Genomic DNA, 26,202 nt, shown 5'->3' on the forward strand with positions numbered 1-26,202 from the left:
TAAAAACAAATTTTCAAAACTGTTTTCCTTTTTCTTTGTGTCACTGTTTAGATAGGAAGGTATCTTTTGGCGTCAGATGCACTTGCTTAGTTGCTTCGCTTCCCGGAATGCCTTTTATTTGGCTTGGTCAAGGTGGCCCCCATGGATTGGTTGGACCCTTCTTATTCTCTTTTGGCTTCCCTTTCCACTTTACCTACTTGTTCTCGAAGGTTTCTTTCTAATGTGTTCCAATTGTCCACATGCATAAAGTCAGATTATGTCTTGAAAACACACACGTACAAACTATTTTTGAGTCTTAAACGCATGATTGTATGAGAAAGTGGATAATTAAATTTTGTTCCTGATTTCATGAGAAGTATTCTAGAGTTGTTTGGTCTTCAAGGTACCTGGAGTGGTAGTCATTGCACTGTAAACACATAATAACACAATTTCAGCTGCCATGTAAACTAGATAGTTGGAATTTAAGTTCTATTGCTGTAGGAATTTAAGTCCAATTGTCCACATGCATCAAGTTGTTTGTTCCTTATTTGCTATGTTGTATGTGCAGGTGTCAAGGCTAAGCCACTTGAGCAAGCTTGCCCGTGAAAGTAATACTGCTAGCAGGACCGTGGAGGCAGATCGGCTGCACACAGTATTGTCCCTTGCCATGGTGGGCGCAAGGGCTGTTATACTAAAACTGGCTGACAGACTGCATAACATGATGACAATGGATGCGCATCCGTTCTCCAAGCAACAAAGGTTCGTTAAGGAAACTTTGCAGATCTTCTCTCCATTAACCAACCGACTGGGATCGATCTCCACATGGAAGGAGCAGTTGGAGAACCTGAACGGACTGCCTGATGGTAAGTTGAAGATGGGGGATGTCGTGGAGACGACTCCATCGATACCCGATAAATCTTTGACAGAATGTAGAGAAGAAATGCGTCACATGTTTGATAGGAATCTTTTAGCAGGAAGGGAATGGCGGGAAGTATATGACCACCCTTGTTACTTTTCTTTTGTATAGATTTTCAAATATAGGCACGTATACAGTGTACAGGTGGGGGTGTATGGGAAATGTACGGGCTAGGTGTGGGCTAATTGATCTCCTGTGTAACCTTGGGTCTCCAATTGTGACTCCAAAATGTATCAGCAATTCATTCCTCAAAGAATGCATATTCTTTTCTTTTTTCTTGTCTGCATACAGAGAATTGGTATTACTTCATAAAACCATAATTCCCTTATTTGCATAAGATATCAAAAGAGGAAGATTGTACAATGAATGTAGGGGATAGTGGATATAATCATATATTATGCCATAAAAAGCAAAAAGAGCACGTCTCCAGAGATTTTCTGTCCCTTCTTGTCCGTTACAAATCTATTTAAAAGGAAAACAAAACCTACAACCACAAGAGACAAGGTTCAATTAAGGCGTTTACCAGCAAGAGGAAAGGAGACTTTCTGATGAGATTGTTGCTGTTCCATCATTTGGTCCTGTGGGATATTCGGATTGGTAGCATTGATTTTTTCTGCATCATCTTCTTCTTCTTCTGTCTCTTCAATAACCTGCTTGGACTGCCTTCTGGGAAGTGCAAGTTGGTAGTTTGGACTGATTAGAGTGTCTTGTTCAGGAGGCAAGGGAATGCCTGGCCCTGGAATGAATTTTGGCAAAGGGATCTTGTTCCTGTTCCTGGCCAACTCAAGGAGGACCTGAGAAATTAAACCAGATTAACAACCAGTCTTCTCCTTCATGGGTTTGAATAACAGACATTGCAAGAATACATACAACAACAACAACAACTACGCCTTCATCCCAAAACAATTGGGGTCGGCGATATGAACCAACAAAGAAAATCATTCTGGGTCTTCCACACGAATCCTTCTCCTCCAATCATTTCTATCCAATGTCATGTCCTCGGTGAGGTTCAAAGCATTCATATCCTTTCCTATCATCTCCATCCAAGTCTTCCTAGGCCTACCCCGACCTCTTTTAACTAATATATTTTCCCATTTCTCCATCCTTCTAACTGGAGCATCATTAGGCCTTCACCGAATATGTCCAAACCACCGTAAACGATTCTCTCTCATCTTATTTTCAATGGGTGCAACGCCTACCTTCTTTGAGCAAAAATATGTAATAGCATAACAGAACCCACCATTTGTTCTAAGATGAGAGCAACATAATTATATCACTTTATTTAAGAAATAAAAAAATCACATATTTGTGATGAGTACGATAGCATTATGAGCCCCAAACGGGTTTGGCATAGTGGGATGGGACCTAGGCCACTAGGCTGGTGGTCTAGGTTCAAATCTCATGGGTGTCACCACTTGCAGAAGCAGAAGCGTGGCAACTCCCTCGGGGAAAGGGGTAAGCCCACAGAGTTTTACGCAGCCAAGACAGCGATTGTAAGTACGGCAGGCAAAGCCAGCGTGGCTAGGTCTCTGATACTGGGGGTGGTTTCTCCAAGTAAATATATAAAAAAAAAGGATGCATTATGAACATCAGGAGAGTAGTATGTCGTGTTTTTATCATCTCGTCAACTGGATGTCTTAATGAAAGATGGTCAATTCTCAACAACCATCCACATATGTAGCTCAAATATTAGTAGTTCTGCTTCATTTAAAGCACAAGGAGGAATGCCTGCAAAACTGATCAACATACACAAGTTTGACAAAAAGGAATGCCAAAGGCTAGTATATTTAAAACATTTTAAGACCAACAACTTCCATAACATATTCAATTGTGTTGACATGAGGTACTAGGAAAATGGGCATGTCACTGGCTGTTGTAAGAGAGGGGAGGGATTCTTGTTTACACATGGATAATCTGTAATTCTTGTTCTGGTGAGTGGTCTAGAGTTGCCTTCTTGTCAGGAGGACCCTTCCAACCACCGAGCAGAACACAAACTTGTAAAGACAACACGGGTCACTTTGGTTTCATATTTGGACACTCTTCTTGGCTTTGAAGCCAATACAGAATGGTGGCAATCTGTCATTGAAATCAACCTTGCTAAACTTTTCAGCTTAGCATTCTGGAAAGAGGATGTTTATGCAGCCAGTACTTTATTTTAGGTTTCTTTAATTTTTGGGTTATGATGGTGACAGATTGTTTTCTTCTTTATTGGGCTACTGATACAAATGTGCCTTCAACCAATGTTCTATTAGCCAGTTAATAAAGCACATATCAATGGTTTTGCAAAATAAGATATATGAAACCACAAATAGACTATGATACATGCTCGAATTTCTACCTGGAACCTCTAATATTTATAGTTAGCAAGTTTGTAGATTTTAGGATAGCAATTGTGTGCATCATGCCCAATGTTGTTAGAGGCGAACGCCTCAATACCTGAAGCATACGCCTCAGAGGCGAAGCGCAAGCTCAAAGAACTGAGGCACTATAGGGAGGCGTTTGCAGGCTCGAAGCGCACGCTTCACATGGGTGAAGTGCACGCCTCGCATCAAGGCGCGCTTTGCTTCTAAGGCGTACGAGTCATCATCTTCGGCGTCTTTGGGCTCGCCGACCTCGTCTCGTCAGTCTTCTGGTTGCCGCCGTTTCTCTGCAGGTCCGATCGGGAGGATCTGGAGTTGTGGTGCTCCGGAGGTAAAATTTTGCACCATTTTTAGTTGTTTTCGGGGGTTTGGCGTGGTTTGTGGTAGCTGCATTTGGGCGGGGTTAGGGGTTTGTGGTGATTGGGAAGGGGTTTGGGATGAGATCTGTGTGGGAGGAAGATGAAGAACTCGGTTTTGGGGTTTGTGAGGAATTGGGACCTGGAGACATCTACATTGTTGATTTTGTTTGTTTTTTTAGTTTCCCTAGCTGTTAGCTTTTCTTGTTTCCCCTCTATTGTTGTTGCTTAGGGTTTGGTTTCGGTACAAAGGAAATCAAGTGAATTTCGTCTATTTGAATGCCTTCGGTGTAATTTCTTTGTTCTGTTCTTTTTCTTATGGGTTTTATGCATTTTGGAAGTTGCATGTGTCATGGCTTGCTCCTAGCATTTGACGAATGTATCAACTTTAGGATTTCTTCCATGAAATTCTTATTTTGTGGAATTAGGCGATGTCTGTTTGGTGATATTGTTGAATTTATGACTTTGACGAGGAAAAATTAAATTTTTTTTTTGCACTTTCCCGATTTGTAGACGGCTTTGATTCCAACTGTGTTTAAGTGTTTTTCTTATTAATGTGGGCTTGCCGTGTTTTTGTTTCTTCTTTCTGGCAGGTGAACGGGGTTTTACCTTTTTTCTGATGACGTTGATATTTAATTTTTATATTCACCCAGGTTACTGGTGGTTGAAGAAATTTATGTCGTGGTTCGGATAATCTATCATTGGATGCCTTTTTTCCCATTGCTTGTCATGTAGTAGTTCTTATTTAAAATTTTCATTATTTTATTAATATTATATATTTTATTATTTTGATTATGAAGCTTACGCTTCAATGCCTCGAGGCTTACGCCTCGCTTCATAACAGGCTCAATGCCTCGCTTCGCCTCATCGCATTTAACAACCTTGATCATGCCAGCATGTTGTTGCCGCCATAACTATAAAGTCAGAGTGCAACAAAGAGGGAGTGTTTACATGTGTCAACAGACTTTGTTTTGGATGGTTTTTTAACCGCAAAATTCACAGATTTCTGCAGGTTAGCAAAACTTCTGTTGTACTGGGTGGTCGTGGCTTCGGCCCAGAGTTTTTCCTCACAGGAAGGCTGGCCCGTTTAGTGACCTGGCTCTCGGTGAGTTTTCAAAAAAAAAATACTGCAACTTCGCTTTCAGATAATCATTTTCCTGGATTGTGCAGAACCTAGATATCAGGTTTTCAGAAGTGGGAAGCATACTTGAAGCACTTGCTTCTCTTCCAAACCTATTTAAAAATGAATTGCAGGTGTGTGTAACAGAGACAATGTATTTGAGAGGTGAAAGCAACACTATAAAAAACTGGCCTCTTGAAAGTAGGTCTTGAAGCAATCTAAAGAACATGATTTAGAATGTTTTCTTATGTGACATCTTTTTTGGTGTCGTACTGGTAAAGTATTCCCGAGGCCATCACCTGTATCATCAGAGCAGAAAATTGTTAAACGTGTAGCAGCATAAAGTGCTCATGGTATGCTATCATAAGACACTGTCTATGTCAGTCATGCGTCTCACTTAGCCTGCATGTGCCCCGCGTACACAACATGGCACCAACATAAATGTTGGGCACACCATGACCACTGATGCACACAGACAAACCCATGTTGGATACTGCAATCAAATCCGTCTTAACTCAAGATGGATATCACACTTCAATTTATCACTCATGTTGGCTCAGGATCTGTTATACCCTAATTTTGAAATTTCAGTGTCTTGCACCAAGAATGTTCATGACTCCATGCCATGCCTCGTTCTTGTGATTGACAGTGATTATGAGCTCATTACCACAAACCCTCCATATTCTAACAGCATTAGGTGAATGATTATATATCACATAACAGTAAGATTTTTGGCCAAATATCGAACAAAGAGAGTTAATTGAAAACCAAGTGTTTTAAGCAAGTCACTAGGAGAGCCGGCGTTGATCTATTTTTACCTTCCCAATAATAGGGTCGAGGCAACTACGCAAGTTTAATGATACATTTCAGGGAGGAAGGTATATGGATAAAAGAGTTTGCGCACCAACCATGCAACTGGCAGCTCCAAAGTTAACTATAGATGAGCTAAAAAAGCCAAGCCTTTGGAATCTTGAGTGCCTTGTTGTGCATGATAACAGAAACAAATAAGAGGATGATACTGGTGGCACCTAGAAATCGAAGAGTTGAATCTCTAATTCTTCTTTATTCTTCTTTGATGTAAGTAAATACCAGTTTGATTTGACCACCCTCTCTTAAGTGTTCTAATTAACGGTAGCATGAAATACATGACATCCTGTAGAATCAAATCCAACATTGATCGCAATATCCCTCTCTCTCTCAAAAATTCAATGCCATTATTAAAAGAAAACGTTTTAACTCGTACCGTTCGATGACCATCAACTTCAGCAGTGTCTTCACGATCTTCGCGTCCCTCGGCTACTCCTCTTCCTCCGCCATAACCCACTCTCTCAATTCCCACCTAGGGTCTAGTCTAGAGCTCCCCGGTCACGGTTTTAAGTCAAGAAGTCCTACTAGAAAACATTCTAAATCATGTTGTTTAGATTGTTTCAAGACCTACTTTAAAAATGTCAGTTTTTTATAGTGTTGCTTTCACCTCTCAAATATGTTGTTTCTGTTAGACACACACACACACGTGCAATTTATTTTTAAATAGGTTTGGAGAGAAGCAAATGATTCAAGTATGCTTTGCACTTTTGAAAACCTGATATCTAGGTTTAGCACAATCCAGGAAAATGATTATTTGAGAGCGAAGTTGCAGTTAGAAGAGCAGTACAACAGAAGCTTTGCTAACCTGCAGATATCTATGAGACTTTTGTGGTTAAAAAACCATCCACAACAAAGTCTGTTGACACATGTAAACCATCCCTCTTTGTTGCACTCTGACTTTATAGTTATGGCAGCAATAACATGCTGGCATGATGCACACAATTGCTATCATAAAATCTACAAACTTGCTAACTAAAAATATTAGAGGTTACAGGTAGAAATTTGAGCATGTATCATTGTCTGTTTGTGGTTTCATAAATCTTAATTTGCAAAACCATTGATAAATGATTTATTAACCAGATAATAGAACATTGGTTGAAGGCACATTTGTATCAGTAGCCCAATAAAGAAGAAAACAATCTGTCACCATCATAACCCAAAAATTAAAGAAACCTTCTAAAATAACGTGGTGGCTGCATAAACATCCTCTTTCCGGAATGCTAAACTGAAAAGTTTAGCAAGGTTGATTTCAATGACAGATTATCACCATTCTGTATTGGCTTCAAAGCCAAGAAGAGTGAATCCACCCACATATCCAAATATGAAACCAAAGTGACTCATATTGTCTTTACAAGTTTGTGTTCTGCTCGGTGGTTGGAAGGGTCCACCTGACAAGAAGGCAACTCTAGACCACTCACCAAAACAAGAATTACATATTATCCATGTGTAAGAAAGAATCCCTCCCCTCCCCCCCCCCCCCCCCCCCACAACAGCCAGTGACATGCCCATTTTCCTCGTACCTCATGTCAACACAATTGAATATGGATATGAACATAAGACACTGTCTATGTCAGACATGCATCTCACTTAGCCTGCATGTGCCCCGTATCGAACACAACATGGCACCAACATAAATATCGGGCACACCATGACCACTGATGCACACAGACAAACCCATGTTGGATACTGCAATCAAATCCGTCCTAACTCGAGATGGATATCACACTTCAATTTATCACTCATGTTGCCTCAGGAACTGTTATACCCTAGTTTTGAAAATTCCGTGTCTTGCACCAAGACTGTCCATGACTCCATGTCATGCCTCGTTCTTGTGATTGACAGTGATTAAGAGCTCATTACCACAAACCCTCCTTATTCTAACAGCATTAGGTGAATGATTATATATCACATAACAGTAAGATTTTTGGCCAAATACCGAACAAAGAGAAAGTTAATTGAAAATCAAGTCTTTTAAGCAAGTCACTAGGAGAGCCTGAGTTGATTTATTTTTTACATTTGGAATCTTGAGTGCCTTGTTGTGCATGATAACGGAAACAAAGAGGACGATAGTGGTGGCACCTAGAAATCTAAGAGTTGAAGCTCTAATTTTTCTTTATTCTTCTTTGATGTAAGTAAATATCAGTTTGATTTGACCACCCTCTCTTAAGTGTTTTAATTAACGGTAGCATGAAATACATGACACCCTTTAGAATCAAATCCAACATTGGTCGCAACTCTCTCTCTCTCTCTCTCTCTCTCTCTCTCTCTCTCTCTCTCTCTCTCTCTCTCTCTCTCTCTCTCTCAAAAATTCAATGCCGTTATTAAAAGAAAACGTTCTAACCTAACTTTTCAACAGAAGATTCGACAAAAGCAATCGTCAGAAATGGAAAAGAAGAAAAGAGAAGTTCTTCCCCTAGTTGTAAACGCAAACCCTATATCGATGTCTTGAGAATGAAAAACCCCACAAAAGACGACTACCTCGACCGCAGAGGAAGAGAAGCATTACCTCTCGCGGGGGCGGCTGCGAGAAGCTGAAGTTGACCTTGGATTGGATGGCGAGCTTGACGTCGTCGCAGTCAACGGAAGGCTTGCCGGCGTGCTCCGAGTAGGTCTGTGCGTCGGTGAGGACGTCGGCCACGTACCTGTACCATAGCTCCAGGAACTGGTGGACAACCCTGGGCTCGTACCGTTCGATGCCCATCGACTTCAGCAGTGTCTTCACGATCTTCGCATCCCTCGGCTCCTCGTCTTCCTCCGCCATAACCCTCTCTCTCTCTCCTGGAGTCGATGAAGGAGTCCCACGTCTTCCTGGTCGATCACGCCTAGAGCTTCCGTCTTCCAGATGCCCGGAAACGGGTCAGAACCTGAAAAGGGGGAGCCGTCTGTTTAGGTCTCATTCTCCTTTCGTTCTCCCTTTGCTTCCTTTCGTTCTGGCAATGTATGATCTCTCTTAGGGAACGTTCGGTTGCATCCGAAAGAATCGCTTTCTCAGGGGAACCTGAGAAAACGATTCTAAAACCCCTCAACGAGGATTTCGAATCAGCATGATTCAAATCACAGGCTCCCGTGAGATTTCGATTATCAAGGGTTGATTCGAAATCACACCCGTGAAACACGGGTCTGCAACTCAATAAGTGTTTCACGGGTATGCAACGGCTGGTCGCCGGAGGTCTCGTTCCTGCTCACCGGAATTCTCCGGCGAATTCCTTCCAGCCAAAAATTAAAGATTTTGTGGTGGTTTCAGACATGAAACGAAAGATCATCTTCTTAAAAGGAGGGGAGGAGCCTTACGGGGTCGCCGGAGAAGGTGGGAGCGCAGCCAGCAGCGGTGGTGTTCTTGAGGGTTTCAGGGGGAACCCGAAATAAGAAACAACCCAACCTACTGCCTCGGAGTCAGATCCAATTTCGGGGATATTGCCAAAAACCTGACACCTTGGGAGGGATTATTTAAAAAAATAAATAAATATTAAAAATTTGTGTCTTGTTGGGTGTTGTGACGGGTCTTGGTGCTGATGGACTTTGGATCTACACGGCCCAGCATGGTGACCACTTTCGATCCGATAAGCATCTCGTCTGGATCAAACTTAGAGATCCATCCCAATGCGCTTGTCCTGACCCGAAAAGGTCAACCGTTGAGAACCAAAGAACAAAGAACTCATATTGACATGCTGGCCTTTAAAGGGTAAAAAATGAAGCAGTTTTAGTTGGACCTTTTATCCGAATCCCATATGCTATTCTTTGTTATGGATCTTAAAATCCATCGATCCAAGCCATGATCCATTAGATCCAATTTGTGATCCAATCCATGGTTATTAAATCCAAACAAATATTCATTCAATCCATGATCCGTTAGATATGATCCATAATCCAAATTTTTAAAATATGAGAAAATGAATTCAGGTCACAATAATCGAACAAAAAATTTGATCATACTGTGCCATAAATTTGACATGTTTTCCCAAATTCCCCATAAATTTTAAAATATGCCGAATGTCTAAATTCGTAAGTTCTCAACTTTTTTAAGACTTTTTTACCCTTAAAACGAGCGAATCTCTCAAGTTTTGTGCGTTATGTCGCAACGCTCTCCTGATCTAACTAAATATCACTAAAATGAAATTCGCATGATGTTTCCACTAACATCACGACTTTGCACAGTATATGCTGCAAAATTGGCTGCTCTTCCTAACTCTCACAAAAGCCCCACGATTTTTGCATCTATATTACGATAATTGTTATACTCCTTGCGAAAATCCTTGCGAATTTCATCAAGCATTTTGCATGTTGTCGATTTATAGTGATGCACAATTTCATTTTAGCGTGTGAAATTCTGTTTTAGTATATATAAGTGATTAACTTGCAAATTTTGTCAAGAGTTTGGCATTGGAGGTCATGAAATTCCTAAAAGGTTTGCGAAAGTTTGCAAAAATTGCAAAGTTTTGCATGAGTTGATGTGAAATTCCTTTTCATCATGAGAATTTCACAAGCATTAAATAGGTCATTTTGTTTCTTAAAACCTTTTATGCGCAAACTGGTGATCATCAAACTCTAGTTTTGCATAATTTAGGGATTCTTGTGGTCCCCAACCAGTGTTCCCTTAACCTCTTTCCTCCTGACAAAATTTTCGGTGATTGTTTTTGGCGAAACACATATAGGCAGCACTTCATCGATGATTGTTTCAGCCAATCCTTCGATTTTTTCAAATAAGGTCATTTTTCACATGTGAATCATTTTTTTTTTAAATTGAGGAAGAAGAAAAAACAAAGAGATTTGTTCATGCTACAAATATTCTATATTTTCATCCACCTAAGTTTAGATATATGTTGTTTTTTGTGATTGTGTTGTTTTAGTATTGTTTTTTGTGCTCTATTAGAAGATGGGATTATATTGTGTTTTGTGCTCTATTAAATAGAGAGATTGTGTTGTTTTTACCTTTCCATATTTAAGGTTGCTATTTTTACTTAATTCTTCTGCAATAGGCTTGTTTTATGAGTGAAGCTATTTTGAGTATTTAGAATTGATTGCGCTCATTTCTGTTATTAGGTGCAACTATGAAATGCAGGCAATGGTTTGTGATGCATTATGTAGGGATTGCATTAGCATGGTATTGTAGGAAGTTACCTTTTCTAATTTTGAGTTTTGTTATAAGGTTGTGAGAATTTTAACAATATCTATTGGCACATTTATTTTGTGATATCATATTTCACACTAACCATTTAACTGCATCATTGTTGTTTTTTTGTCCCTCTTATGAAACTTGGTAATTTACACCGTAATGTTGGTTCTATATGGGTATGGAGGGTACGATACGGTAATTTCAAAAAAATGTGGGTAAGGGAACAAGGCTATATATACAAAATAAATTCAAAATAAATTGAATATAATCTAAATATATATGATATATCTAAAATATATATTATATACTAAAAAAATAAAGTTATAAACTGAAAAGATAATTATAAATTGTAAATTTAATGCAAACTTATATGTACGAAGGGTAAAATGGTGTGTTCATGTGTTGACACGGGAACACGTGTGTCGACACAAGTACCAAGGTAAAATGGCGTGTGCAAGTATGCCAAGTACCATAGGGTGGAACAAACCCCAATATGCTCTCATATTAACCATTAGAAGAAGCACTCTGACAAGTCTATGCTAGATAGTTTACGGTGATCTATCATCTAGGAGACTAGAATGACAGTTTATCGTGGTTCTTAATTGATGAAGTGGCGAGCAGCTAGCAGGCATTGGAGATTTGTATTTTTGTTTTCTAGACTTTTGTTTGGACTAAGTAGGGGGAGTTATTATGGAAGATTATGCATGTAGTATTATTTAACGATTGATTTGAATTTAGTATAAATGTGGGGAAAATGTTGGAGGATGTTTATTGTAAGCTGTCAAAGTAAAGAGCATTATGTACCTTTTATCTTCCAAATTTGAATATATTAATATGAAATTTCCTGGCACATATTGATGCAAATATTATAATATGACGTGATGCAACATGTACATTGATCTTCCTCTTTTTAATGCACTATATTTGGGTATTTGAACATTTTAAGGAGGAAATTATTGGTGAAGACAAGTTGCATGTCTGAGCTATCTAAAGTGGGATGCCATTAATTTGGTGAATTTATTGTTTTAGAGGCCTTCTGTTGGTAGATAAATGGTCATGGCGACCCTTGTTTGGTGAGCTCATGATGGATCCGGTTAGATAAGTGGTCAGTTATAGTGAAGGATAGAAACAAAAATACCATTGCAGCATTTTACACATAAATTTAGATATGACAAGCTTATATGGTGCTTAATGGATTTGTATCCTTGGAAACCGGCTTACAATCCAATACATCTTGGAATAAAAATCTCTTAACCATGATCCATTTAGGCCAGACTTGGCATATACAAGATTCTGTTGGAAGATATACAACTAGTAAGCCTCTAACTTGGTAGCACATAATGCATCATACGTGTACTCCACTAAAATGAACATTATGAGGCCCAAAGTCCATGTTAGAAGAATTTTAGGTATTACAAAATACCGAGGCATATGCTCACCAGCAACATAAGGAGGGAATACTTGCGGAGTATTACACTGTGGACACTGAAATAGGGTTATGCCACCAAAGTCAACATGGAACCTGTCAGCCCAACAATACAATGGTGGTTTCTCCTCGTAAAAAATAAAATAAAATAAATTCAAAAAAATCAGGCAAGACATTTGAAATTTTTGTTCAATATGATTAGAACTATCAAAATGATTCAAAATAAGAAACTGTGCCAATTTTGATTTTGAAGATGGCAAGAAAGAACCCACAGATGATCACACAATTCGTTGAAGAAAAACCAGAAGTGTGGTCATTTATATTGATACTGATACCGATGAGGATACTAATATTAACATCATTAATACTATCTAGCAGAAAATAGTGGCATATATTTGTGACTGCATTGAACAAGAAACATGATCTTAGGTTTTACCTTAAGCTTATCAATTACTTCATAGGCTGCACGCCACCTTCTTCTCTGATTAGGCTAGTGTTGATACAAGCCAAAAACCTGCCTCACATTTGGGTGATGCCGGCAGCTCTCAAAACCATATAACGCCATTTGGGAGCTGCAGTTTGCTGAAAATGCGCCAATTTTTTTTTTTTTGATGAAAGCCCGATATTACAACTTGTTTCAATGTGAAACTAAATACCCATCTATAGTTGAAATCCCATCCCCACAAATTCGCAATACCTCGCACAAAATGGTAACAAAATTTTTGCAATGTTTATAGCATACCAGTAGACATCAAGCACAATATATATATATATATATATATATATATATATATATATATATATATATAAGCTCATGGACTCGGGCAGCTAAACAAGGGGGAGATAAGTCTGGCTGGAAAGAAACTAAACTGAGACATCATTGAATGGTCATTTTTTTTCAGACATTGAAGAATGTCAATCACCTCCAAGCAACTAACAATACTCCCATTGCCAACAAAATGTTTCCAAAAGTTTAAAACACAGGTATTCCGAAGTATGGCAAAGACAAACATGCAAAATAAAGTGGCTAATTTGACTGAGTGCCGATGACAAGCATGCATTAGTTTTCCTAATAAGACATGTGCACACATGTTGAATTCTTCCTGATAAACCTATGTTAGCCTGGAGGCCAGTTCATCTGTCTTCCACCCAAGAGATGAACATGAAGATGATAGACAGATTGACCTGCAAAAGAAACGAAAATTTACATCACCAAGGGCATGCGCCAGAAAACCAAATAATAAAATTAATTAAGATTAAATTCGGAATATGATACAGACATCCACTTGGCCCATCGTTGATAACAGCCCTGAAACCATCTTCAAGACCTTCCTGTTTGGCAATAACTTTGGCAGTGTATAGCAGGTAGCCAAGAATCTCGCAGTGCCTTTCCTCTGCCTGCAAGCAAGCCAAAACAATGATAGACAACCGAAGTCTGGCTGCAAGAACTAACTACTATGGAAAATAGGTTGGTAGCAATTTCTTGAGGACCCACTGTAAGTACACAAGTGACTAGGAGTAATAGAAAGTGCCAATGGCAGAATCCACCTACAGACTAATGAAACAGCTGGTAGATAAACCATTGTTAAGCATTAAATAGTGGAAAGACGATACCATGGAGAGCCTGGTCAATCCATCTTTAACTTTAGGGATGATTATGATGTGAGTAGGAGCTTGTGGAGATATGTCCCTGAAAGCATAGACCTGTGACATGGGTGCCATTGAAGATACAAAGAGGAATATTAGAAAAGTATTTCAGGAAAAAAAATATTTTTCAATAGAGCACAAAGGATGCTTTAGAATGAAAAATTTATAGCAAGATCTACTATGAAAAAGAGCACAAATGGACACCAGACAAAAGACTAACATTAACTAAAAAGGTGGTTTTGAAAACATTTCTTACAGAAAACATAGTGCATGAAATTTCTTGAAACAAAAAGTCTTTAGATATAGTTAAAATGCAAAAGTGGTGGTGAAGGAAACAGTGTTCCATCCAGGGATATTAGACATGCTTCAAAAGTAATAAATATTAGGATGGTGATGGTAATGAACAGTGTTCCATCCAGTGAAATGAGAAACAGTTCAAAAGTAATAAATATAAGATGGTATCACTAATGATCATTGTTCTGTAGTTGGAGAAGGAACATAAAATTGTCATGAAGATGGATTTTTCGCCTTTCAGTTATATATATATATATATATAGAGAGAGAGAGAGAGAGAGTTCTTTTAAAGGATACAATGGTATCGCCCCCACCTAGAAACAGAAAAAGACAATACTCAGAAATATTATAACAAAATTCATGAGCAAATCCAGACATGCTTAAACAACATGGAGGAATAAAATTTTGTACTAGGGCAAGATATGAAAAAGTGTGTTTAGAGTCTGATTATCACATCAGACCCGAGTTCACAGACCCGGACCCGGACCCATATTGTTAATGTACAGTTTGTATAGCCTTGTTTTTCATTCTGGATATTATACCACACCCGGACTGTACATCATATATTAATAGATTGTTTAGGTCACGATTTCATATTGAAATCGTGACTGCCGCAGCTCCCCATCCTCTATTCTTTTCTCTTTCTCTTAACGCAGGTTCTAGAGAAGATTTTGACATGGTATCAAAGCCTAGATCCATCTAGGGGTTGAAGAGGCTTCCAAAAGGTGCGACAGATCAAAGGTTTGAGGATTCTTTCATTTCTTATCTTCTTATCTTCTTCTCTTCTTCAGTTTTCTTCTTTCTTCATCTTCATCTCTCGTTTCTCCTCTTCTTCCTCCCTAGTTCCCTTTTTGGTGGATTCACGCCCCCACGTGAATTCCTAAGTCGTTCACATGTGAGGAGTTCACGTGAATCTTGGTTCACGAAAATCCTGTGCGTCAAAAAAAAAGCGAGGGAACTTGTTTCACGTGAAACGCTAAGGTCAACTCATAACCCAACCGATTCTTCATTTTTGTTTTTAATCTAATGCACCAAATCTGTGCCCTCTGCACATTTTCCCCTGTGTATCCCTTTTCCTTTCACTTGGACTAGATATCCTGATCTGACCGTGAAGTTTAGTCAGACCCGAGATACTAATCCTCTTTTGCTGTCCAAACCTACTCTGTGACAAACTTTCTATTATTTGTTGTCCAGACCTACTGTGTGATAATAAACACACGACAGACTACTGTCCAGACCTACTGTGTGACCTACTCTGTAATTGACCTACTGTGCCCTCTCTCGCAACATATTTCTTCTCGCTGCCACAGGTGGTATTCACATTGAAAATATAGTCAGCAAAAAAAACTCTATTCGTGTGAGAAATCCCATTGCTTAAATATCAAACCTTATAAAAGGTGGAAGGGAAAACTTAGTTTTTTTTTCTCTGACAGCCTCTGGTCTCCAATCTTTGAGGTTACTCATTAAAAAAAAAAGGCGATCAGCAAATCTCTCTGGCTGTAGACTGAGCTATTCGTGAATACTCTTGTTAAAATTCCTTTCTTCATGGATCTTCATTCTTCTTCATCAAATCTTTCTTCGAGTTTTCTCAATCAACTCGTTTCTGAAAAGTTAACCACCTCAAACTTCTTGATTTGGAAGAGACAAATCATCCCTTTTATAAGGAGCCAAGGTCTCTTAGGTCACCTGGATAGAACCACTCCAATCCCGCTAGAATTTGTTACGAGAGAAGAAAAAGATGACAAAGGAGTAAGTTGAATTGTGTATGTCAAAAATGTAGAGTACCTCAACTGGGAAAGGAAAGAGCAGTCAGTGGTTGCATATATCACTTCTACCTTGTCTCAAGAGGTCCTTGTTGCAATTCCCAACAATTGTACAGCCCTGCAACTTTAGAAGAAATTGGTTCAGACATATTCACAAGTTTCACAGGCGAGAATGGTTTTTCTCAAAAGGGAATTTCAGATGCTAAGAAAAGATTCCATGACCATCATGGAATATCTAAACAAGATGAAGACTATCACAGACCAACTTGCAGTTATAGGATGTGTCGTGAGTGACAGTGATATGGTACAACAGACTCTGAGTGGATTGGGATCCGACTACAATATGATCGTCACTTTACTATTGTGTTTGCCTGCCCTTCCTACCTTTGATGAGCTACGAGCTAAATTAATTCAGTATGAAATGACTTTGAAAGGTTTTTCTGAAGAAACTCATGTTCATATAAATTCTCAAGCAGTTTTTGCCACAGGGGTGACTTACGGTTGAGGACGAGGGCGAAGTGGACACGGAGGACGTGGATTGCTCCTCACTCCAAATATGTTGATTCATGCTCAGGGACAAAGATTCATCCCCACTTGCTTCCTTTGTAACAAAAGGGGGCATATCAAGGTGAATTGTTGGCACAATCCAGAAAATAAAGAAAAGGCTCCACAGGCAGAACCCAAAAGTAAGACTACCAGTATTAGTAACAGTGGAGAGATTAAAGATCTGCTAATATCCGCCTTGTCAGAATTGAAATTAAAGCAGAATGATCAAGACACTTGGTTCGTTGACTCAGGGACAGCGACCCACGTGACTGGTGATACAGGTAAACTCTCTAATCCTATTCCTTATTTTGGCAAAAGCAAAATTGTCACCGGAGATGGATCCCACCGTCCTATTTCCCATATTGGAAAAACTGTCATTCCCATGTCACATTCTACTCTTGATCTTTCTGATGTCCTACATGCTCCCAACATCAAGAAAAATATTGTCTCTGTTTCTAAACTTGTTGATGATAATCATGCTTCAATCGAATTCACTCCCTTCTCTGTGCAGGTCAAGGACCTTCACACGAGGAAACATTCGCTGAAGAAAAGAGACGAGGCAATATGTATGTTTTTGAAGAAGATCCATATCACTCCATCCACCCTGCTCACCTGAGTTCGAAGACTTCATTAGAGTCGTGTTCCTCCTCTTCTACAAATGTTTTTAGTATTTTTGAATGTAATAAGCCTTTCTTATGACATAGTCGATTAGGACATTATGGGAGTCATTTTATTGAGAAACTTGTTTCTAATAATCTCATTCCAAAAGAAAGTCTCAATGTGGATGAGAAAAATAAGAAGTGTTCTAATTGTCTTTTATGCAAAAGTTATGTATTGCCTTTTCATTCTATTAATAAGAGAACTTCAAAACCTTTTGAGGTAATATGTTCTGATGTATGGGAACCTGCCCCAGTTGCCTCCGGATCTGGAAGCAGATACTACCTAATCTTTGTCGATAGCTATTCTTGATACACCTGGATATATTTCATAAAAAATAAGTCGAAAGTTTTCCCTTTGTTTCAAAATTTTCTTTCCTTAGTTAAAAATCAATTCTTTGAGTCCATCCAATTCTTCCAATGTGATAGAGGTGGGAAGTTCTCATCTAGTAACTTTATTTCTTTTCTTCAAAATAATGAGATAGGAAGAAGGGTGTCCTGTCCACACACACTTCTCAACAAAATGGGATCGTTGAGCGAAAACATAGGCATATCGTTGAAAGTGCTATGAGTATGCTCCATGACAGTAACCTTCCCATCAATCTGTGGACAGAAGCCTTTCATTCTGCTGTATATGTGATAAATAGACTGCTCATGGTTGTCCTGAAAAATAATTCTCCTTATTACTGTCTTTTTGGAGCTCATCCTAGTTATTATGATTTGTGTGTCTTTGGATGTGTTTGTTATGTGCACATTGATCGGTCCCTGATAAACAAGTTTCAGGACAAGGCTCAGAAATGTAGATTTGTGGGATATGCAGACGACTACAAAGGGTATAGGTGTTATGATTCCATCAACAGGCGTATCCGAATCTCAAGAAATGTTATCTTTGATGAACAAAATTTTGCTCACAAAGCTGGCACAACGGATATGTCCCCTACCATCACCGAAGTTTATTATCCTTGGCTGAATTCCGAACTTTTTGCTAGTTCCAATGAAGTCTGTTCTCTAGATTGTGGACAGCAGGAAGAAGAAACCTCTGAGACTATTGACACATCGGAATCTCAGAATGAGGGAGAAATACCATTCATATCGGGTAGATACAAGGGCATTTGCTATACTAGACAGAGAACGACAACGTGAGATCTTTCAAATCACACCTCAACAGCTGCATCTACTTCCTCTCATACTCTTGAGGTCAGGAGATCCAATCGCGTAATACACCCTATTGATAGGTGGGTCAGCTATAACAATTTCTTCTTGGATTTTCAGCCCTTCTTAACTGTCCTGAATAAAGAAGATGAACCTATCATGTACTATCAGGCAGCCAATTCTACCAAATGGGTAGAAGCCATGAATGATGAAATGCAAGCTTTACATGAATGTGGAACCTGAAAAATCGTTCCCAGACCACCTGACAAAAATGTTGTTGGGTGCAAATGGGTCTACAAAATAAAGTATAAACCAGATGGAACCATTGAACGATACAAGGCAAGACTGGTAGCAAAAGGGTTTACTCAAGAAGCAGGGCAAGACTATGATGAAACCTTCAGCCCAGTGGTGAGAATGGGAACAATTTGAATTATTCTTTCCTTGGTCGTTGAACATGGATGAAAGTTGAGTCAACTTGATGTAAAGAATGCATTCTTGCATGGGGATTTAAAGGAGGAAGTCTACATGAAACAACCCCCTGGATATCAAGAGCAAAATTGCAAAACACGTGTGCAGGCTAAAAAGAGCTATCTATGGCCTAAAACAAGCCTCTCGTTCTTGGTTTGACAGCTTCTCACTTGAGATTCAAAAGCATGGGTTTTCACGCTCTCTACTCGATCACTCATTATTCATTTTTAGAAGTCAGAATGTGATCACTCTATTATTAATTTATGTTGATGATATAGTTATCACACGAAACTCTGAAGGTCACATCAAGGAAGTAAAAAACTATTAGGTCAAAGGTTTAAGATGAAGGATCTCGGAGCCTTGCGCTATTTCCTTGGCGTAGAAGTCGATAGCCAGGCTCATGGCTTGACTCTCACTCAGCACAAATATATGATAGATGTTCTCAGCAGGGCAGGTATGAAAGGTTGCAAACCTTTAGCCACTCCAAGTATGCTCCACCAAAAATTAAGTACTCATGATGGAGACCTGTGTGAGGATCCCACCAGGTACCGCAGCTTAATAGGGATGTTGCAATATCTCACATTCACTCGACCTGATATTGTTTATTCAGTTAATCAAGTGTCTCAATTTATGCATGCACCACGTACCGGACATATGGAGGCGGTTAAGAGGATACTCAGATACCTGAAAGGGACCATTGGAGATGGGTTGATATATTCTTCACAATTGTCTGGCAAGGATGTTGTGAACTTACTGTATATTGTGATGCAGACCGGGAAGGAGATCCTAATGAGCGAAAGTCTACGTCAGGATATTGTGTCTTTATTGGACGAAATTTAGTCTCTTGGAGTAGTAGAAAGCAAAAGGTTGTTGCTAGATCAAGCATTGAAGCTGAGTATAGATCCATGGTTGCCGCTACTACCGAAGTCACCTGGGTCAGGCATTTACTAACTGAAGTGGGAGAAACGATCTCTCTGTCTACCTTGCTGTGTGACAATCAAAGTGCTCTCAATATGTCATTCAATCCAGTACATCACAGTCACACTAAGCATATTGAGATCGACCAACATTTTGTGAGACAAAAGGTTGAAGAAAAAGAAATCGAGCCTGAGTTTGTCAATACTGAAAGACAAGTTGCAGATATTTTTACAAAGGGCTTGACAAAATATCGTTTTTGGAAGCTTAAAGGCAAGTTGTTCATGGTTCAAAACCATGATCAACTTGAGGGGGGGTGAAAAAGTGTGTTTAGGGTCTGATTATCACATCAGACCCGAGTTCACAGACCTGGACCCATATTGTTAATGTACAGTTTGTATAGCCTTGTTCTTGTATAGCCTTGTTTTTTCATTCTGGATCTAGATATTATACCAGACCCGGACTATACATCATATATTAATATATTGTTTAGGTCACGATTTCATATTGAAATCGTGACTGCCGCAGTTCCCCTTCCTCTATTTTTTTCTCTTTCTCTCAACGCAGGTTCTAGAGAAGATTTTGACAAGATATTCCTAAGTGCATCCATGTGAACCTTAAATTTCCTAAAACACCATTGATGGTGTAAACTAACATAAAGCACCTCCATAGTATTATCCTCAGGGGATTGAAGAACTAAAAGATTTGCCTCCATATATATATATATATATATATATATATATATATATATATATATATATAGAGAGAGAGAGAGAGAGAGAGAAAGAGAGAGATGAAAAGGGGAATTGTCCAACCAAAGGAAGGTCCAAAATCTACAACCAATGACGATCAGATAGCTCCCCTTCTCCAATGCTTGAGCATCTCATAGATCGGACCTCATATATTTGTTTTTTATAATTTATTTAGTAAGAGATATGCTTTACACAAAGACTTTACGACATATAGACATGTTTTTCGAAATGTGAAAAATTGACAGCTCACAATGCATTTAAAACTTTATCATGGGTCGTCAAAAACACATCTAAACATTGAAAATTCACAATCCAAAACATATCACTCACTAAGAAAAATCCAATATGTAAAGTCCGATCGATAAAAACCCAATCGTTAGAGAAGGAACGCCATTGATTTTCGGACTTCACGAACAATCTGTTCAAAGGGGTTTTTGACCCGCCAGATAGTGAAGTTTGCGAAAACCACCAACTGAGAAAACGTAGGTCAGATCCAGACATTTCCAACAAACTAATATTTGTATTTTTCTGAGTTTTCTATGAGTCTATACGAATTTTTGAATTCTGGAAATGGTGTGAGTTATTGATAAAGAACTAGATTTTCCATTATTCGACAGCAACAGCAAAGTTTGATATTTTTGAAACACCTAAACAAAGATTCATCGATAACTCAGAACATGAAAGTTTTAGATCTAGGTTCTAGCTTTCTACAGAATCAAACAAAACAATTTTTCATGCAGAGAATCTCCAGATAATTAAAAAATACTGAACACCACTAGGAGTGTTCTGAAACAACCAAGTGAAAGTGGATTCTTGTCAGTCCGAAACTTTAACAGCACTTTTAGGGGACACAAACGGTCGATTCACGAAATAGCCTCAACTACAAAGTTGTAGATAATCGCCTTAGCTTTCCGGGAAGCTAAAGAACACCCGAAACTGATCAATATCGAGGTCGATACGATCGTTTCTTTAGAATCATTCCAGACAACTCGGGATTCGGGAACTCAAGGTTTGACAGGAAACCGAGTTATGTAAAAAACCAAACGAGAGGGAATTTCTTGTGAGCAGCAGAACCAATTCGTAACATAAACTATTTCTAATCATTCATTCGAACACAACAAATAAATCACTTCAACTCACAAGCAAATTTCAATGAGAAAACACATGAAAAAAAAGAGAGAAAATGAGAATGAAGGAACAAGTGAACCAGTGAATTTGTGGTACGAATGACAATAGCAATGGATGTCGCTGGGAAACAACCGACACCAACCGAAGCTTTACGAACAGCAGATCGAACAGCCTCTTTGAAGATCAGCAATCATGAACCACGACGTTTACACAGCAACCTCTAGGTCGATCTTCTCAAAGATCACCTTCCACACCAAAAACGAGATTCGGTTCCACCTTCACCCAAAAGAGTTTTTCCTCAAAACCAGCCACACCAAACCAGATTTTTTTTGTCAAAGAGAAGCATCCCCCCCCCCCTGGTCGACCTCCTCTCATAAAGGCTCTGAAGCATGGGGAAGAGCCACATTAAAGAGGCAAATGGCCTTCCCAAGCCATGCTCTAAAAAAAGGAATTTGACTGGACTATTTTTGGCTAAGGCTATTAAGGGACCAACAGCCATATGTGACTTGGACTAGTCAAGGCTGAATTTTGAATGAGGTCCAAGATGGTCCACTCCAAAATGGTGTCAACTAGGACTCGTTTTGGAAACGGATCTTGATCCAGATCCAAAACATACAGTGAATTGGATCCTGCATAAAATGCATTAGAAAAATGCAAATGCGAAAAAATAAAAACTACGTGCATTTCCCATACACCCTCTAGTACCATAAAAAGATCCTACAGGGCACCAGAACTATCCGAATCCGTAAAATCCGGCTCCTAAAAAAAATAAAAATATATTTAACGTAGCTGAGATGCGGATGCTTAGATGGATGTGTGGAAATACAATAAAAGATAAGATTCGGAACGAAGAGATACGTAAGAAGGTAGGTGTTGCACCCATTGAAAATAAGATGCGAGAGAATCGTTTACGGTGGTTTGGACATATTCGGCGAAGGCCTAATGATGCTCCAGTTAGAAGGTTGGAGAAATGGGAAAATATATTAGTTAAAAGAGGTCGGGGTAGGCCTAGGAAGACTTGGATGGAGATGATAGGAAAGGATATGAATGCTTTGAACCTCACCGAGGACATGGCGTTGGATAGAAATGATTGGAGGAAAAGGATTCATGTGGAAGACCCAAAATGAATTTCTTTTTTGGTTCATATCGCTGACCCCAATTGTTTTGGGATGAAGGCGTAGTTGTTGTTGTTTGTTGTATATTTAACGTGATTCCTCACATGCCACAATGGAATCGAATAATAAAAATACAATCTCTGAGAAAAGAAAGCTGCAAAATATCTCAGATATTGTAGCACGATAATCAAAATGGGTCTGGGTTGGCAGAGATCCAATTAGACCCTGATAGTCCTGCACGATTGGATCTGCCCTGGATCGCATCTTGGATTGGATTTGGATCTAATTCATCTTCAAAGCTCGGATCTTCAGGATGCTTTGCATCAAATAGACTCTTGGATCATCCGATTACCATGTATAAGAAGGATCTTTTAAGGCAAGAAAATCAATGGCTCATAATTTTCATAAATATTCAAGCATAAAAAATCACATTTCTTGATCCGATTATGATGATCCAACAATCGGTTCCTAGCAAATGGACTAGGCTGAATGCATTTGTTGGGTTAGATTTGCAAAAAAAAAAAACATCGGAAATGCCTAGTTCATACCAGCAAACATGTTTTGCCGGTAAGCATATTTCAGTTTCCTTTATATATATATATATATATTATGTATATGGAAAGGGGATTGTCCAACCAAGAGAAGGTCCAAAATCTACTACTAATGATAATCAATGGTGTTCCTTCTCTAACGATCAGGTTTTTATCGACCGGACTTTACATATTGGATTTTTACCATTCATTTAGTGAGCGGTATGTTTTGGATTGTGAATTTTCAATGTTTATATGTGTTTTGACAGCACTAAAAATCAATGTCCCACAATACTTTGCATTGTAAAGTTTTAAATGTATTGTGAGCCATCGTTCAAAAAATATGCCTATATGTCTTAAAGTCTTCATGTGAAGCATATTTCTTACTAAATAAATTATAAAGAATAAATATATGAGGTTCGATCGATGAGATGCTCATTGGAGAAGGGGAGCCATCTTATCGTCACTGGTTGTAGATTTTGAACCTTCCTTTGGTAGGACGGTTCCCCTTTCCTATATATATATATATATATATATATATATATATATATATATATATATATATATATATATATATATATATATATATATATATATATATATATATATATATATATATATATATTGAAGGGTGTTTTGAGTGGAGCCATCTACAAAATTGTGGCCTTACCTCCCACCAAAGGACCATGAAATTAGCCACATTAAGCCCTTTGGTGAAATAAGGCACAATGTTGTTGAGAGGGCTCCACCTAGAACATCAATTCGAGAATAAGGGACGAATTTGTGATTAAAAGGCTTCTTAGGTCATGAAAATCAATCTAAATCTCACCAATTCCCAACATTCTAACAAAATTAAACTTGGAATGAGCTTTAGCTAGACTCTGCTTATGATTTTACTGGTAATAAACAACCACTAAATTTGTTGGAACATTACCAAAAATAAAGTTGCATCATAGAATATAGATATAAAAATAGAATCTCTGTACTTGAATGTTAACAATATGTTTTTACTTTTTCTAGTAATTTCTAGCGATTCAAAAGTAGATTGCACCCATGGATTGTGACGGTCATGATCTCAGACTCAGTGACAAATATCATAAGATGGATTATGAGGAAGTGTGTAGTTTGAAGGTGGCAGTCACCATAAAAACAGCAGATTCAGATGCTAAAATATGATCACTTCATTGACCACGAAAAAAGAAAAAAAGAGGGGTGTCAGAGAGACTAAAGCAGAGAGATTGACAAGACTCCCACTAATGGCATGCATGGAGGCCACCTTGTTTTGATGACAGGAAAATGTGCAAAGACCAATGTACCTTATCATCCTCGTATACAGCAGTACTTGGAATTTCCTTCTTCAATATCTTGTCAAATCTGAAAACAGGAAATTTCAGCTAAAATTAATCAAATCTTCACAAAAGAAAATAATAACAGAACCCTCATTGCCATATTTCAAATTCAAAGAAGAAAAAGTCAGCAACCTATAAAATTGCAAAAAACTTCAGTTTTCATGTTCAAATTTGAAGACAACGGGAATAATATTTTAAACTTCGTAAAACATCCTAAGAGCCACCATTTATGTGAAGAATAGGAGGTTCAATGAAAAAGCAAGGGAAGAAAGAAAAAACCACAAACTATATACCGTAGTAACTCGGGCTGGGAGCACCTAAAAAACAATCTGATGTGTAAATGCAAAACATGGGCTCACATTGTCCAGTCTCCATGTAGCTCTTTTGTCCCCATGAAAGTTATTACCTTTTAAAGTGAAATCAAACAGTTGTTCTCTTCGTAATATGCATTTCAATACAACAAATCACAACAAAGAGATCTTCCACTTAAGATCAGGAGAGGATTATAATAAACAGGAATTTTTTCAACCAGCAAGCAGCTTTCTGGGGTGCTTACAAATCAGGCACCGTTGTTAATGGATGACGGCATTGCAAGGCCCCCAGTGATGCACTTAACAATGAACACAAGCATTCTTCAGGTATAACTTATCAGCCTAAAGGCAGAAAACCTGGAGTTATCGGAAGCTTCATAGATAGGTGGGCAGCATGCTTTTCAGAAATTCACTTCCGAAGCGCAGTGCCCTTCGCTTCCGACGCTTCTGTCATGATTATTTTCATGTTTTCCATGTGCTTTCTTTCATGCTTCTCAATCACTTCTTGTGTACATTCTCTAACTTAGCAATCATCACTGTAGATTTTGAGAAGAATTTAATTCTTACAATACAAAATCATGAAATTTAAGAATCCTAACTTTTATTTTAATTTTTATTCTCTCGCCGTTCGATTAGTATTTCGCTTCCATTCGATCTCATATCATTTCCTTTTCCATTCCTATTTTTGCTTTAAAATTGATTTCTCGCTTCCCACTTCTTATAAATTTTAAAATACTTTGCTTCTAGATCCCGGTTCCACTTCCTAGTCTGGTAACCTTGAGAAAACCATCTCAATACCTATCTAAAAAAGCCTCAGGTACAACCAACAGCAAAACCAAACGGGGGGAAAGGAAAGAAACATCGCCCCACAAACGTTCTAGCGTTTATCGTGGTTTCGAGTATCAGCAACACCTGAAACGAGGCAACAACAAGAAACTGATGCCTAGAAACTCTATCCCTCAATCGGAACCAATCAACGATACAAACACGCTCAGGATACATATGACGTCCCCAAGGAATCTGTGCAATCACCCACTAAGAACAACGGACGAATCATTTCTCAAGGAGAATATAAAACTAACCAAGGAAGAGCGCCAAAGGAAACGATCGGGAGCGAACGTATCCTTCTAAGCTACGACCAACAGAAGCCAAACCTTCGATTTCCAAAAAGGAGAAATGGAACAACTAATGAAGAAACCGATTAGTTCTCTGCCAGTCAATGGATGGCAACTATGGAACCAATCAATGAAGAAGGCGAAGCCAGAGAGAGGAGAAAAGGACATTACATGGTGGTAGCGTCCGGTGGAGCTGAAACGGCGGAGAGAGCGGCGTCCATCTCCGACGCCATCGAACACGAAGGGAGAGGGAACCCCAAGATGAGAGAGAGAGAAGAACTCACCCTTCGTCTACTTCAATCGCTGGATTCTCTCTCTCTCTCT

General features: G+C 38.8%; 2 protein-coding genes across 2 annotated transcripts; both read right to left on the reverse strand.

Moving 5' to 3' along the window:
- Nucleotides 1-524: 524 nt before the first annotated feature.
- LOC149814067 (transcription initiation factor TFIID subunit 9-like) lies at nt 525-9,007 on the reverse strand. The gene is made up of 3 exons (XM_089989498.1): nt 8,890-9,007; nt 8,105-8,462; nt 525-1,689 (listed from the first exon to the last, which is right to left on the reverse strand). Exons 2-3 carry the CDS (start codon nt 8,357-8,359, stop codon nt 1,402-1,404), a joined length of 543 nt encoding a protein of 180 aa, XP_089845624.1. The 5' UTR covers nt 8,360-8,462; nt 8,890-9,007; the 3' UTR covers nt 525-1,401.
- A 3,980-nt stretch (nt 9,008-12,987) lies between these two features.
- Nucleotides 12,988-26,202, reverse strand: LOC149814068 (14 kDa zinc-binding protein-like). The gene is made up of 5 exons (XM_089988393.1): nt 26,050-26,202; nt 24,420-24,477; nt 13,752-13,841; nt 13,418-13,535; nt 12,988-13,322 (listed from the first exon to the last, which is right to left on the reverse strand). The coding sequence occupies exons 1-5, from the start codon at nt 26,109-26,111 to the stop codon at nt 13,255-13,257; spliced, it is 396 nt and encodes a 131-aa protein (XP_089844519.1). The 5' UTR covers nt 26,112-26,202; the 3' UTR covers nt 12,988-13,254.

Source organism: Nuphar pumila, chromosome 15 (genome assembly GCF_984573655.1).
Source record: "Nuphar pumila chromosome 15, dmNupPumi1.hap1.1, whole genome shotgun sequence".
NCBI lineage: Eukaryota > Viridiplantae > Streptophyta > Magnoliopsida > Nymphaeales > Nymphaeaceae > Nuphar > Nuphar pumila.